The sequence below is a fragment of the Egretta garzetta genome, unplaced genomic scaffold (assembly GCF_000687185.1).
Source record: "Egretta garzetta isolate BGI_Z169 unplaced genomic scaffold, ASM68718v1 scaffold514, whole genome shotgun sequence".
Classification (NCBI taxonomy): Eukaryota; Metazoa; Chordata; class Aves; order Pelecaniformes; family Ardeidae; genus Egretta; species Egretta garzetta.
In genome coordinates this window covers 200,382-216,813 of record NW_009259483.1, presented here as the reverse complement: position 1 = coordinate 216,813, position 16,432 = coordinate 200,382, and the positions used below count along the sequence as shown (strand labels likewise).

Here is a 16,432-nt window from a genome sequence, read left to right as displayed (position 1 = left end):
TCAAGTTCTCCTGGCTATGACGTTTCTTAAAACTGACTCAATTAATCAAAACCAACACACAAAACCCCACCCTTGCCGATGACCTTAACAGAAGCGCCCAAAGAGGCTGCGAATGTGTTGCCACCCAGCTGGATGCGCATAAAAGCTTGCAGAAGCCATAAGTGAGACAGCACGGAAGGTGCTGACTTCCCAAACGGGAGCCAGTGGGACACCGCACAGTGGCGTGGACTCCTGGTGCCCTCTTCTGGGCAAGATGGACCCTGGTTTTGCCAAGTCGGAGCACAGCCACTGAAACTGGATTTTCTAACAATTCTGCAATGCAAAGGGCATTTTCTATACCTTGTACTAATCCTTGGGCAAATCAAAGACACGGGTTGGCCCAGTCTGGATGGAGGACAGAAGGTTCAAAGGTTTCCCAAAGGAGCACTTGGCTCTCTTAGCACCTTTAAAATTTCTGACACAGCAGCATGTTACATCACAACTTTGTTTATTATGTGACTTTTTACAATACAAACAAAAATACAGAAATGCAGTATATGAATACAGCTAAATGCGAAATGGTGATGTTTTTCTTGAGGCCATATTCCCATTTCTAGTAAAATAAAGAAAGACTGCACACAGGTAGAAACAGGTTGGTAGTTAACTCCACAATTTTGCCTAGAAATGACCTATAAATGCGTTTTCCTGCTACTTACCATAAAATGTAAAAAGGGAGTTAAAGGAAAGTTTTACTCACTGGTTCCTACCATATGAAAGAAGCTATATTCTATTTAGGAGGGCCAATATATGGAAAAATATCTAAATTAAATGTTATTACAAAAAATGAAGCAGTAATGAGATCCTTCTGGCTAAAGAAGTTACTAAATGAGAATAGCATATATTTAAAGAATCCAAAACATAAAAGGGTTGTTATAAAAAGCTTAGGTGCACTGTAAGCCTACAACTTTTGTTTTTCCATGTGTACTTTTAAACAATGGAAGTGTCAAAAATAGGGTCAACTGTGTTAGACTAAATTACATTATTGTATATGCTGCATTGAATGGAATTCTTGTATTATAATAATAGAGAAGCATTGTTTGCATCATATGGCAATTTATCCTCGCTAAAAACCGTCTAGAGTCCTTGCGTTTTTTTAATATCCTGTAAACTGTTAAACCACCAGAACATGATTGTACAACAGTAAAATGTTTTCTTTCGCATTAAAATGACATCTGTTTTTTAAAAAAGGAAAAAAAAAGGGTACTTAGAGCTGTTATTTTTCCAAGTACACAACACCCTAGACAATTCAAGGCATCTCATTCTCCATCAAAATTAACAAAAATTTGTCATGCTGTTAAATCCATTACTATGGATACAACTGGTGCAAAATTGGTCAAACGGATCCAACAAACACTGATGTCCAGGCTGGCATATTGGCAACTAATACATAACTGGTGGTCAGAATGATGCATTTAAAATATCTTCCCTTTCTTCTTATTCTTTTCCAAGGTTCTAAAAGGATGGGAAAAAAGTTTGTTAAATAATGCATACAAGCTTTTTTTTTTTTTTTAAAAATCAATAATGTACATCTTTTAAAAATATGCATTTTATAAAGCTTTACTGGTTGCAGTACAATAGATGAAACTTATTATGTACATTAGTACAACATGAAGTCAAGCAATGCATTTATCACCAGATTTCCCCTTCCAAGGACTAGGAGAATTAAATGCTTTTGTTCTCAAAGCTTTAACTCTTCATCCCTCAGAAGTCTGATGCAATCTAGCTTTCAAATACAAACATAATTTTTTAGGTAGACCTAGTTATGTATGGATACAGTGTTTTTGCAGATCAAAATCTGCTGTGGAAGTTAATAATCTTCCCAATATTCCTGATATATGCTAATTTACAACTAAAAGCAGTTAAGTGACACTTCTTTAGTGGTCAACCACCACTGACCATTATTACCACAGAAATTGCCTTTTAGCAGAAAGCTACAGAACATTTACTGAGAACTGCAGGACAAGACTCCCTCCATCTTACCTGGAAGAATTCTGTTGTTCCAAAATACGTTGTTGAGCTTCCCAGTTTGCTTTCTCGTCCTCAAACTGGCGGCGCTTTTCCTCTAATTCTTTGTGTTGTGCCTCCAAATTCTTTTTCATTTGCTCATGGCGTCGCTGCAGCTACAGAAAGAGTTATGAACAGAGTCAGTAAGCACAGAACTCACAGCCACTTTTGGAGCTGTAGCAACAAACATCAGCAACTATACTAATGCAAGAAAATGAAGTATTAGATTTTCTCTTCAGAGAAAGTAACTCTTAGACCAAAAACTCTAAAGGTTCTAGGTAGTGCCGATAACAGAAACAAAGGGTATTAATCCCATAGCCTCATTTTACAGTTAACGGAAAACACCCCAAATGCTGCCCAGGTTACCAACAGGAGTTGTAAGCAGCTACATGTGGCAAACAAAAGGAAATTCAAGAATATTTTGATATTTGATGCAAATGTTAAGAAGCAAATTGCAGAGCATTTGAGTATCAGTAATGCATAAGATGATATTTGTATGAGGGGGGGGGGGGGGGGGGAACCCCAAACATTGATTTCATTCTATAGTATTAAATATATTAAGGATCTACTTGGAAAAACATTATTATTAAGTGGATTAATTTATTCACTAAATAAATAAATTATTATCAGTATTATTGAAGTGAATTGTCTTCACTGCCAGAACAGCATAAGAAGTCACTCCTGCAAGTTGATGGGACAGACTGACAATCAAATGCGTTGTATGTGAGAATGGAGACACTGTCAGGAAAAATGATTCCTTTTGTGTGGTGTAACGTGTTTTTTAACTGAGTTAAATAAACCCCTTCTCTTTCCTTACTCTCTTGCAAGTCCCCCCATCTCACACAAACCCTTCAAAACATTTCCTTTTACAGATTTTTTTTTTAAATGCTTTATACTCAGCACTGTGTATTGCCTACTTTTCTACGTTTAGAGAAATATAACAGAAGGTTACAAAGTCATGAATGGTGAAGAAAAAACTAAATGAATTGCATCAACGTTTAAAAACTGGTATCACAGGACACACTCAGTCAAGAAGTCATGAGGTAGTACATGAAAAAACAAAAAGAAAGATTTGTTTGGTTGGTTTTTAACACAAGGGGAGTGTGGAAGCCAGAAGTAAAAATGGGTTCAAAAAGATCTGAAGCAGAAATTGAAGAAGGATAAATCTGGTGACTAATTAAACACTATGATCCAGACAAACATTTAGCCTTAAAATCCTCAAATTGTTGACTGGTTTTTCTTAGCATTTATATCCTTATCTATTTGCTTCTCCAGAAGAAGAAAAAAAAAAAAAAAAAAAAAAAAAGATCTAGACTGATACAGTTATTTCCTCTGATCCAGTATGCCTTGGCTCCTTACAACACCTAGGCTGCCAAGTTTTTCAACTAACCTTCCAAGTTTCTTTGCTTTCCCTCAAATTTGGAGCCAAACTTTCTTTAGGAACTTTGGCAGTTTTGAACTTCTCTATTGGGCTTCTTGTGAGAAGCTGCCTCCTCAAAAGTTAAAATTAATTTTCTACTTAAATATAATTTTATAATAATCTCATTAAAAGATCACTTCGAGAGCTGCTTGAGGCCCATAAAAAACAGTTTCGCTGTGAGGACTCCACCAAGAGATGACAGAACTCGAGAGTTAAATGTCCATAAAATTTATGTATGTTCAAATGACACCAAAACACTGACAACAACATATCCCTGACTCTTTCTTAGTCTACTAGTTCTCATTTAGGCGATTTCTTATAGATGTCGTATTGAACTCCTGAAAAGTTTTTTTTAATATGCAAAGCTAATTATCTTTATTATTTTAGCTTACGTAAACCACGCAAGTCTTGAGAACCTTTTAAAACACATCTAAGAAAAAACGAGCATAAATTACTCCAAAGAAGGGGGAGAAAAAGAGGGTAAGAAAGTTAAGGAGTGCTTCAACACAGTGTGACCATGAAAATAGGAAGAGAACACACAGGAACATTAAAACTACATTTTAAGTTTAGGCTTATACCATTTCAGCAAAGACAACAAGCTGAGAAAGAATAACTGAGTTGTCTTTAAACATAAAATCTAAGTCCAGAATCAATTTGCGGACAGAGGTTATGTTGCAAAGTCTCGGCAAAAAGAGCCATCTCTACAGTCATTCAGCCTCAAGCACACTGGGGTTTAAGCCATTTCGATTACCTCAGCTTCAGAGTCCTTCAGTTTCTGAACTTTTTCTTTGACTTTCATCTCAAACACCTGTTCCATCTCCATTTCCATTTTTTTCATTTTGGCTACATGCTCCCTCCTTTCCTCCTCCATCTGTGCCAATGGGCTCCTGCCATAAATCCAGAAGAAGAAGTTAGCCAATAAGAACTTTTTTTTTTCCTGTCTGTTACATTAGGACATCTGTAAAAAACAAGATAAAAATGCTGAAGCATTAAGATAAGTAACATTGCTGTATGCACTGCTAGCTTAAATTCAACTTGCATTATTTTAACTGTTTATTTAAGTTTCCTCAAAAAGACTTTTCATAGAATATCTTTTCCTCCCGCACAACTGATTCACATTACATTTAGATTAACAGAAACTCTCGACTGTCTATCTTTAGTAGAACCTGGTCATGAGAAGAGAGGAAATTAAAATCACAAGAAAAAAAAAAATTAGCATCTTCCAAGTGATCTTCAGGCATCTTTTTCTTTCTTATTCAAATATATACAAAAATTAACGGACATAAAAATTTTAAGAATGTTGCAGACAAAAGTCCCATTTTCTCTCTAAATCTTCACTGTTGAAAGTGAGCCCAAGAGTAAGTTAACATTACAATTGTGTTGAACACTGTGGTCATGCTTTTCAAGAGATAGCACCTTTGAAAAAATGTTTGGGCAACTGAACATCAGCATTTCATTAAAGTGTTTGTGGAAGATTTTTCTTTAGAAAGCTATTAATCATCTTAATGTAAAAATAATGTACTTTATTTTTATAGTTTTTCTATACGCTTTATGGTAACTACTTTCCTGGATTACACTGAATTTTTAAAGCTGTATAAGCCTGCTATCCATGTTATGGTGATACAGGTTTTAAATAGCAAGTTTCACATTAAATATCCAATAAAACAGGATAATTTTGATCTAGTGATGACTGCTACATACAGTCTTATAAGACTCTTGCGCTGTTCAACAAAGAGCAATCAAAACAAATCACTGGCCTCTTGTTTCAGTTTTGAGCATGCATGGCTTAAAATGACAGTTTTAACTACTGCGTTGGTAAAAATGAAGAACTGAATATATTTGGAAGTGTTACAATCAACCAGCAGAGGATATCTGCTGTAATGTATGCAAGAGTCACTCAGACCAGCAAATTGTAAAATAGAGGTGGCACGCCTAAGCCCTATAAAAAATACTTTTGTTTTCATTTCTTTAAAGAAAAAAAAAAACACCAACAAAAACCTATTCTGATGCAAATTATGCAGAAAAAGCATTCTAAAAGGAGAAAGAATTGACCAACTTTCAGTGATGATTGAAACATAATTAGCAATGTCTATTTTGATTTAGAATTTGCCACTCCATTCTTAAAGGAATGGAGGCAATATATCAAACATAGTTAAGATCTGGTTTGACTATTAATGACTCATTTTATCCTTCCTGCTTGCCCATTTTCACCAACTAACCATAAAATGAAAGTAAATCAACGTCATATGAACTCAAGGCCATATGAACTTTTTCCTCAAATGCCAGTATTTTAAAAAGTTACAGTTGGTGGGGGACGAGGAGGAAGAAAATGGCATTTACATTTAAAAAAACCCCTGAAATTTAATCTGAACTAATAGCTGTAAAGCTTGGATTGGTGACTAAAATGCTGTGTAATATACAGAACTGAAACTGATCTTCAGTCTAGTGTTTACTTTGGCCCTTCAAAAGGCCAACTGCTAGCAACTTTTGTCAGGGAAAAAAAATGGTTAAACACAGGTAAAGTACAATAATACACAAAAATAAGAAGAAAATGAGAGAAGAGGTGAGCAGCAGTGCTTGTGGAAGTTAACCAGCTGTCAAAACAAGACTATTTTCTTGTTGTTACCTTGTGTAAAGTGTAAAGTTCTCAAATGTACCTGCTCTTCAAAAATTAACCTAGGAAGCAGATCTGAATACTGAGGAATCATTGCTGCAGTTTCTACAGACTTGAATGGGGAGCAGAATCATCCTTCTATTGACAACCTAATAATCTAATGGGGATGTCATGCGAGCTGTATTTGAGAAAGTGGTAAAAATCAGTCTGCAGAGAAAATTAACAAGCGAGCATTTACAGCTGAGAGCTTTACAACATAGGTCACAAATGATTTTGTTAGGTCTTAAGATGTGATGTGGGTAAAAGCACATCATCCCATATTTCAGGATAAAACTATACAAGGGACTTGAACATAAAGACCTGAAGGAAAAAAACCCAACCACTAAAAAAAGATGGAAAACATTTAACTGATTTAACAGGATGTATGTTAAAACAGCCCTCTAAGTTAATCTGCAAAAATTAAAAATTATTCTAGATATGCGCAAAGTGGAACCTCTGTGAGCCAGTAATAAGATAAAACCATGGTCAGAAAAGAATAAAGTAACTAATTCCCCAATCCAAGAGTTGTAAATTTACAGGTAAGGATGAAAATTCCACTAATTCTTTATAAGCATTTATATAAAGATGATGGAGCTATGGAGAGAAGCTGGGGGAATTTCATAATTTATGCACTTCTACTCATTGAAATTTGACCAAATTTGTCTTGAGGTTTAGCCAAAAAGTTTCTAAAGAGTATGGGTTTTTACAGAGATATTTGTCACTGAAAGTATTTATAAGTTCCTAAAGTTTACATCAGCACAGCTTTAGAACAAGAAAAAAAACTGCTAGGGGAAAAAAAACAAAGCCAAGAGCGGGATAACAGGAAACTGTTTTAAATTTGAAACATTAAACAGTGAACCCCTTTTTGTGTTTATAAAATTTTGTCTTTAAGTTTTTTGGAAAAATTTAAATGACCACTTACATGCCTTCAACTGTGTCAAATCTAAAAAACAAAAAATACAGAGGCTTAGCTTAGCATGCTTAAATAAAACCACAAAACTGAAAAGCAATAATTTAAAAAGTAAATTCATTATTAATAGATTCCTAAAGCTAATTATGTGCTCCCCCAAAGCAAATTTTTCACAGTGGAAGGAAAGACTGTTAGTTAAAGCTTGTTATATTTATTTCAAATTCAGTTAGTAAATCACTACACCAGGTAAATATTAACGCAGGTTTGATGTGCAGATACCTTCAGGAATAGTTTCCCTAGAATATGCATGCTTTTAAAGCGATTTTAAATACCTTAGTGACATGAACAACCACTTTCTCTAAACAAGTTTTCGGAAACCAATGCCATATCGAGGCTTATCTGTTAATTTTAAAATTGTCACCTAGTAAAAGACGTTATATTAAAAACCCAGGAATGTTCTTGTGCTACAAAAAGAGCACTTGACTGCAATGGCCAGCAGAGGTCTCACCGGCGGCTGAGCTCAGCTCTGAAGAAGGCTTGGCTGCAAAGTCACCTCCCCCAGAGCATGATGCTTTTAACCCGAGCATGCCTTATGTTAGCACTTCACTAATACCATAGGAGGAGAAAAAGAAGTCTGAAAACAAGATTCTGACATTAAGTCTCACCGTATAGTAAGATGAGCTTAATAACATTAGAACCATTCCACAGAATTCGCTAAGAACAGAGGCAAAAGGAGTTAGAAGTAGTCTAAGCTACAAAGTTAGAAGGACCTATGCATTGTGTATTTTGTTACCTGTGTGACAGGTTACTGAACAGAACAGTAGATGGATAAGGCTCATCTTCACAGCATACAATGTGACTTTCAATAAATAAGGTTTTACTTTTAAACTCACTGAGGATTATCAGCTTCATACAGCAAACTGAAAAGATTTCTCAAATTAAAAATTTTAAATTTCAGAGCAAATGCCCATTTTCTCACGTCACAAAGTACACGTGTGAAACTGCAATTACCACATAGTTCAAAGAGACAAGTTATCCATATACGTGAAAATTACCCTTGACATTTTATTTTATTTTTTTAATGGTTGGGATGATGTCGAAAATTTGAAGAAATCAGACACTAAACCTAAAATACAAAAGGGCTACATAATCATGGAAAATACATGCTTTGGATTGCTCTTAGGTCAATGAGTTGTAGAACAGTCAACTAGAGTTTCCCCAAATCAAAGGAGACAAATCAGAGAGAAAATTATCAAAAAACTGCTTCAATTCATCTGCACAGTATTATTAAAACTTGTAGCACATACTTCTATTTGGTTTTGTATTTGCATTTTGTTCAAAGAAATACATTAACAAGTTGCATGAAAAGCAAAGATCTGCTAAGATCACAAAAATACAGCTGTTTTAAAGGTACAAAAGGTCAATCCAATCTCCAACAGCTGCCAGTAGGAGATACTTTCGGAAAAGTACAAGAACCACTGCATGTACATCTCCTTTTACATGTACCCTCCCAGCCTAGGAAAGCATGGCTTAACAGTTTCCAGAGCCAGAGGTCGTATCTGTGTTTAACAGTATGCTTGTAATACCACCACCAGATAGCATCAGAGCACGTCTCCATTCTCACACAGAGATATAGGATCAGAAAGAATCAGATTTCCAGAGGACAAGTCAAATATTGTTCCATTTTGAGACTCAGACACCTCTTTCAAAAGGCAAGCAGGCAAGCATAAAATTCCTAAGGGAATGCACAGATAAACTGTTAATATATCTTCTTCCCTCTTTCAATTAATTTCCAGGAAAACGCACAGTTATTTGGAAAATTCCTTCTATCCTGCTTCAACTATGCTGGATTCAAAATTACACACAAAACACATCAAAGCTAAAAAATCATGTTAAAGCTTAAAAAAAATGCTGCAACTCAACACATGGATAAGGTAACGAGAAGAATAGCATCAGCCGCTTCATAAACAGTATATGCATTCAATAATTTTATTTATTTACTTACTAAGTCACCCTATGTTCAGAGAAACAAACTGTAAGGAAAGGCTCAAAATATTTCTTACAAGTTTGCAGTAGATTTTCCCCTCTTTCTGATGGCTGAATCAAACAAACTGTGATAACTTTTTTCTTCTCTTGAAGGAAAAAAAAAAAAAAAAGAAAACCTGATAGTTAAGAAAAAAGAAAACCTGATAGCACCAGTTGTATTTATGCACTTCCAAGCTGCAGCACTGCAGTGTTCTGAACGACAGATGTCTTATGGAGAAAATTGTTCCACGTAGGCATGTTTACCTAGAAATTTTCAGGTGGGATGGACCCGAGATGGCAGGAGATGCAAAAGTAAGCATGTTTCAGAAAGCAGAGTATTTCCAGACCCTCTTAGCATAAATTCCAGCTAAAAAGGAAATCTCAGCAATGCTATCAACAATTGATTGGGGCAGGCAGGGTGGGGGTTGGGGGGAAGAACAACATGAAAACAGTTTTGAAACCTTCGTGTAGCTGCATTTGTACAAAACTGCATCTTGTTATGTTTGCGATATGGGAATAAAAAATAAAGAAAAAAGGTCATTGTGTCACTTTTTAAGAAGAACGCAGAACAGCCAACCCTTACTAAGTAAAACACTAAGTCTGTAGGTGCAGACTAACACAAATCTAAGCAGGCATAAAACAAAAGGTGGTGAAAGTGTTATCACCAAAATTAAGATTCTTCTAAGTCTAAGGAAAACATACAAAGATTTGGAAAGGCACAAAAATAGTATTGAGTAACAACCACAAAAAAAATAAACCCAACTTCCTCTGATATCCAAAATTGCAATGAAAAACTTCACTTTTCAGTACAGTAATTGCAAATAATAATACAGTAAAAAGCACAGTAATAGCAAGTTAGATGTCTTGGAGGAAATGCCAAATTTTCTATTCTGCACTACTGTTAATACAGTATCACTTCAGCAAAAAGAAAGTTGGATTGAGTTCTTTTGCTCAAGCACATTTTCTTCTCTGATGTGCCCACCTGCACCGTTTTGTTCTCAAATGTGCAAGCTGCCTTGCACATGCCCCCCACCCCAATTTTTCCACAGTGACTACCTCATTTAGCAATTTTACTTCTTAAAACCCTCCTCTCCCTACCACCAACACTGTACTGTTATGAGGACAAGTGTAGCTTAAGATATATTTCTAACATACTTGCTATATGTGTTCGGAAGGCTTGAGATGCGAGTCAGGTCATGATGGCAAGAAACATGACAGTGCAATGAGAAGTGGTAAACACTTTGTTACGGATACAGATATTAGAAAACTATTCTTTTTCATACTTGACCTCACTATAAACTTTACCTAAATTTAAGTACACTTTTGAAGAGTTTATTTAACTTGACATATACTGTAATATTTGTCAATGTTGAGGAGGGAAGCCTCATGTAGGCTCACACTAGATGAAACTATATCACATCCACTTAAAATCATTCCCTCACAGGCACTTTCAAAGCATTACGATAGTGTAGAACAGACACTCCTTTAGTGAAAAATGGCTTTGCAGCTGTCATACACATGGGAACAACAGATATTTCCATCTAATTTCAGGGATCTTTTCAGGAAGAACAGCAACAATTTTGCCTATCATTAGCCAAACAGAATACTACCCTGTATTTTGGTTGAGAAATTTGTATTTAAATATAGTACAAATTAAAAAAAAAAGTGTATCACTGATTACTAATTATTTAATCGCTAATTATTGTTTATACAGCTGACATGTGGAGCAGGAAGATTACTTAAATTTAAGAGCGTAGCTATTCTCAAATAGCATTATAAAATGAAAAATACAGTAGAGCCTACTCTTAAATCTTCCAATAATTTCATCAGGTGGGTAAACAACTTGCTGTCAGAGGTAATTAAAATGACATACTAGGGTTAAAAAAAACCAGCAAAACCAAAACACCAAAACCCTGCATTGCAACTCTCACAAAAGATAAAGATGTTGCAATAATTTCCCTGCCATGATAAGCAACCCTAGAAGTAGCCAGGGCAGCATTTCAAAGATGATAGCAGTACATCTGGATTTTCCAAGTTTCTAAACAAACATTAAACTGTTCTTCTCAAAAATATCCCCAACACTGAGTATTGAGCATTCATACCAGAAGAGCCAATAGTTCCAGAAGTAATATATATACTAAAATAGAAACACTAATGCAGAACAACTTTGCAGTAAGTACCAGTGAAATAAAACTTATAAACTGAAATAATAAATGTAAGGATTCTCTTCAGAAAGGTATCTTAGTAAAACCCAGTTATGTAACATGTTCGTATAAACTAGTGTAAACCTTGGTGAAATAGAAAAAAAACCAAATCATAAGTAAACCAGAAGTATACAGTGTTCAGACCAGAACACAGTGAAGAGGCAACTGACTGAAGAATAAATACAAACAACCCCTCCTCCCCCAAAACACACACCACACATACACAAAACCAAACAAAAAAAAAGGCAAAAAGATTCAAGTGCAATACAACCTTGACAAGAACTTACTTTGTTAGCTGCCCTTTATTTTTGTTGTTGTCAACACCGTTGTATGTAACAGCTGCCAGTTTTCTGCTTCTGTAGTTCTCGTAATGTACATTATTAGTGACATCCTTCAGGTCCTGCATATGAGTTCTGTCAATAAGTGTAATTTATCAGTTTAGTGCACAAATACAAAATAGTATCTGAAAAAAAAATTCAGTCCATGTTCATTTTGCAAATTGACTTAATTAAATTATATCCCTCCATTAACATCCCATTCTCCACAATGTTGTTGTTTGTCTATTTAAATTAGAGTTGTCAAGACAACAAAGGCACAGAAATATGAGATTATTGCACTGAACTACCTCAAGTTTGCAGTATTCCAAACATTAACTTACAGGTCCAATCTTTGGAAAATTCGAGTTCTGTGGATAAACTTGCAAGTATTTGGAGAACAGATACGAAAGCTGTGTATTACTACTGCAGTAGGTGTGCCAAAGCATGTCAGGCAAGAAACAACAGACAAGCCAAAACTTCCTAGTTTCTATCTTTCAAGTCTGCAAAAACTAAATGTAAAGTTAAAGGCTAAGATACAAACATTACCCTCCTTTAATAATTTTCCATCATCAGCTTGGAGAAAAGCAAAGCTTAATAATCAAACCAGCAGTTGTTACAGCAGATGTCACTGAACTGCTGTGAGTATAGGACTCAGCGCCTAACACAACAAAGCACAGGAAGTTTTACTACAGACAACTGCAGCACTGAAAAATTAAAAAAAATGCCTACAACTAAGTACACACCAGCACTAACAGATAACTTGGGTTCCTATGCCTTATCAAAATTTTTAAGAACAAGTAGTCAGAAAACAGAGAGAACTATTTAAAAAAAACCATCGCCGCCACCACTTGCTAAATATGTGGTTAAACAAATGCCTACAACTAAGTACACAGCAGCACTAACAGACAACTCTGGTTCCTATGGTTTATCACAATTTTTAAGAACAAGTGGTCAGAAAATAGAGAACTATTTAAAAAAAAAAAAAAAACATCACCACCACCGCTTGCTAGATAATGTGGTTAAACAAGATATAGTTTAAGATACCGTTTGCAATTAAGAAAAATGGGGATTAATATGAACTCACTAGCTCAAATCCTTTTTTCTCCAGTATATGACTTTCCAATCTCTCAGACATACTAGAAAACTTAATGTTACCTGTAAGTTACTTACCTTATCAACATGTTCCTCAGAATTGTGAAGTCACAGTGTTCACCGTTTTCAACTACAGAAAGAGATAAATTTTTGTTGAGATGCCAACAAAAATATGTGCCTTACACAGAGGTAAGGCTTTTAGATGTCACCTATCTCCCACGTTCATTCCAACAACAGATTACTTCCAGCCTTTCCTTACCCAAACAGTATGTGTGTTAGCAGTAGGACAGCATTAATAATTTAACTGTATCAGTACATCTTACCAGCAAAGTTCCTATGCTCCCCTAAGCCTTACTGGCAAACTGTAGTCCAAGTCAGTACAGCAGATTAAGCTACTGCAACAGAAAGAGTTTTGCCAGTTTAACTAGCTTTGTGATTCTTTGGAGGCCCTGCCAGCACAGTTGTATTAATTAAGTTGTATAATTAAGGATCAGACACTAACTAAAGACCTCAGTCTAGATCCACCTATATCCAAAACCTTTAGAAGACAGACTTAATGCAATCTTTTTCTCCCTGCCCCACCAAATGAGTTGCAAAAGTCTTTATTTTAATTTCAATGTGGATTTCATTCTTTATCAACTAAGCAAAGGAAGGTTGTATATTTAACTCCATGCACCTGCCTACAGACCAAAGGAGAGCACTGGCGGCTGTCCTTAGATGCCATCTATTCCACCATGCCTATCATCCCATTTCTGCTGAAGAGGCTGATGCTGTGAGTGGCATTTGCCAGTGTAATTTGAAATTACACTGGAGAAAAAAGCACACCCCAGAACTCTCTGGCGTGCAGACAGAAAAGGGAACACACAAAGGCTCTTGGTGCACACAGAAGAAAGGCATGAGGTGGGTTCCAGTGTGCTCCTGAAGTAGAGACTGACATTTTTCACAGGAAGGAGGGAGAAAAACAAGGATGAAGGAATTAAAATAACCCAAGTAAGTTCAGTGAATCCTACAAAAAAATGAAGCATGTAGCCTCTTCATGTGTTCATCTTGATCTGCACTCCTGCATTATTTTATTCCATGGTTTTAGACAAACTGGTAAGTTCCACTCAGACAGTACATGAAGTCATACTCCCAAAAAAGCATCATCTCTGGGTATTCTGTCCTTAGCTGAAAAGACTCAAAGCCACTTAAAGAGGTTCCTTTTAGTTAGGCTTGTTCTTCCCTCCCAGAAGCGTGGAACATTTATGAAGTTTGTTTTAAAATGAAGAAAAGCAGCACCATTTTGTACATCTCCAAATGCTAATGCAAGAGCCTTAAATAAAGCTTGATCCTCTCCGGTGCAGCTGGTTTTCACTTTCTGTCAGACCTTATTTCCTGCCAAACACACACTTCAAAGTGCTACAGCATTTCTCTTTAAAGTATTGGTCCATACACCTCTTGTTGGTTGGGTGGGTTGTTTTTTTTTTTGTCTATTTTACACTGCATCAAATTTATAGTCCATTGCCCTCAGAAGGCAGAAATAGCAAGAAAAAAATAATCTCTATTCAGTACATGCACACTACACAGAAAAAGTTCAATGACCATGGAAAAACAGTTTAATAGTGATTGTTTCAATATACAGCATGGTGCCAGCCACACCATGTGCCATCTGAAATAAGCAAACAGCCTTAAAAGCACAAGCAATGGTTGGCAGAAGAACATGCAGTTATCTTCAAGCCTTTGTAACAGTAGAAAGTAATTTTTAAATTAATTAAAAAAGAAAACCTATCAAAAGTATTCCATTCATTACCAGGCACCTTCCTGTTGCTACACCCCAGCAATTAAGACTCAGATGTTTTGGGAGAAAACAAAATTATTCCAGAAACTTTAAATTTAATTTATGCTAGTCAAGTTGATCAAATTAACATTTATAATGTGAATACCCTAGGAAGAATTTAAGAATTACATACATACATTTTTTATATGAAGAAAATTAAACTAAGGATGATAGCAAACAGTTGTAATCTAAGCCTCCTCATTAACTGCACTACGTTACTACAGACTTTACAGTGAGACTTCTACAGGCATCTGCTTGCAAAGTGGCATCTTGCCGAAACTTTACCTTGTTCTGAGACTGTCAGAATAACAAAATGGTGTATTCAATGCATTTCCAGGCCAAAGCACATTCAAAACAAGCATTTCAAACATTTCAAATACAGACTAATGTCTAAAAAGTTTTAAATGTCCAAAAATCATGAGAATGCCTTACCTTCTGCAACACCCCATGGGTACTGCCTTCCTCTAACTCTCTTGCCATTGACTTCAATGATCGTATTACTACCTACCACAGCAAGGGGCAAACGGTCCTAAAAGATAAAATATTACTTTAAAAAAAATCAAAATTTCTACTGCCAAAAGATACTGAAAGCATGCCCATCTATAAACTTGACAGAAGCTAGTTTGGTGCTATAACCCTGCAAATGCAGCTTACACAAAGTGCAAGAATAGTTATGTTTACTAACCTCTGCCTAGTTTAATGACATACATACATACCCCCCCCCCCCCCCCCTTTGAAATTCCTTATGCTGTTGTAGTCTGTAAATCCAGTTAAGAAACAGACATTACTGTTACTTAGTAAGCTAAGCAACTGGCAAAGCACTTCCCGTTTACTCAACTGCACAGTGATTATTTATCAATTCATATTCCCACTGGCTACAAGAACTGTAACTTTGACTGGATCTTGTATTCAGTTTTCAAAGGTTTGGCAAAGAACTACTTTAAGTTCTTGCTTTCAGCTGAACCAAAAATCCCTCCAGTGTAACAAACAAAGGAGCCGAGAGCAGCTTCAAATAGCTGAAAGGAACAGAGTACAAAGCTAAGTATTTTGGACTTTTGTCCTTGCTTTTATTCTGCTCTTCTTTAGGCTTAGTCCCAGAATATCTTCCATTTGTGCTATTTGTGTTTATCTATCCTAGGTGATTCCCACAGTAACAAAAAAATGTAAAAGCTCTTACAGGCTGTTAAAGCTACTGAACAAACAGAAGTAAGGCTCAAGAAATGTATACAAGATGGACTCCAACATAAAAGAACAAACCAAAACCACAAGTAAGCAAAGAAAAAGCCTTTCAACAGCCTGACAGTCCTTCTGATTTTCTTTAGTCATTTGTCCCCATTAAGGTTCCAGTATATCAATTAGTCAGACAGCTATGAACTGTAATGCACACAATCTGTGCCTCTGCACACCTCTGAAAGACAACCCTTGCCTTCTTCAAAGCTCAGAATCAAACAAAGTGTTGTGGGTTGATAGAAGTCAAATAGGGATGGGATAAAAAGAAAGTGATCTTTTAAGAGTTTATTAAATGAACATGTGATCTAGTGCTCTCATTGTGAATATTAGTCATTAAAGGACTTAAGTCATCTGTCAGTGTCATTCATTGCCCGTGTTGAAGAACAGTGACTGTTAGAACAGCTTTACGTCTGATTTTTGTCTTCTGAATATTTTGGTGGGCTCCTCATTAATGACAAAAAGGTTTTCACTTTCTACCCACCCACCCCCCAGTAAGCAGTTTTTCAACAGACAATTATTTACCTTTATCTTTTTAACAATCTTATTTTCTTCTTCATCATCTGTTTCTGGAAATTCATATATTTTAATTTTGTGTTCTTGGATTTCTTTCATTATCTAAAACCAAAAATATGTGATTTGTTTAAGGAATTTATACTTTGTAATAACTGTATTTCCTGCTGCAATCTGATTCTCCTTTTGTTTGAGGAAACCTTGCACATGCT

The 16,432-nt window shown here is 35.7% G+C and overlaps 1 protein-coding gene across 1 annotated transcript in view; it reads right to left on the bottom strand.

Annotated features, from left to right (window-relative positions):
• Nucleotides 1–549: 549 nt before the first annotated feature.
• The window catches only part of SEPTIN7 (septin 7), a gene marked incomplete at its 5' end in the record, with an annotated part of 69,361 nt that continues 53,478 nt past the window's right edge, over nucleotides 550–16,432 (bottom strand). Inside the window, 8 exons of the mRNA XM_035892762.1 lie at nucleotides 550–1,491; nucleotides 2,020–2,159; nucleotides 4,215–4,350; nucleotides 7,039–7,059; nucleotides 11,543–11,668; nucleotides 12,743–12,794; nucleotides 14,913–15,009; nucleotides 16,233–16,325. Coding sequence (XP_035748655.1) covers nucleotides 1,452–1,491; nucleotides 2,020–2,159; nucleotides 4,215–4,350; nucleotides 7,039–7,059; nucleotides 11,543–11,668; nucleotides 12,743–12,794; nucleotides 14,913–15,009; nucleotides 16,233–16,325 — 705 coding nt within the window. The remainder of the gene's footprint in view (nucleotides 1,492–2,019; nucleotides 2,160–4,214; nucleotides 4,351–7,038; nucleotides 7,060–11,542; nucleotides 11,669–12,742; nucleotides 12,795–14,912; nucleotides 15,010–16,232; nucleotides 16,326–16,432) is intronic.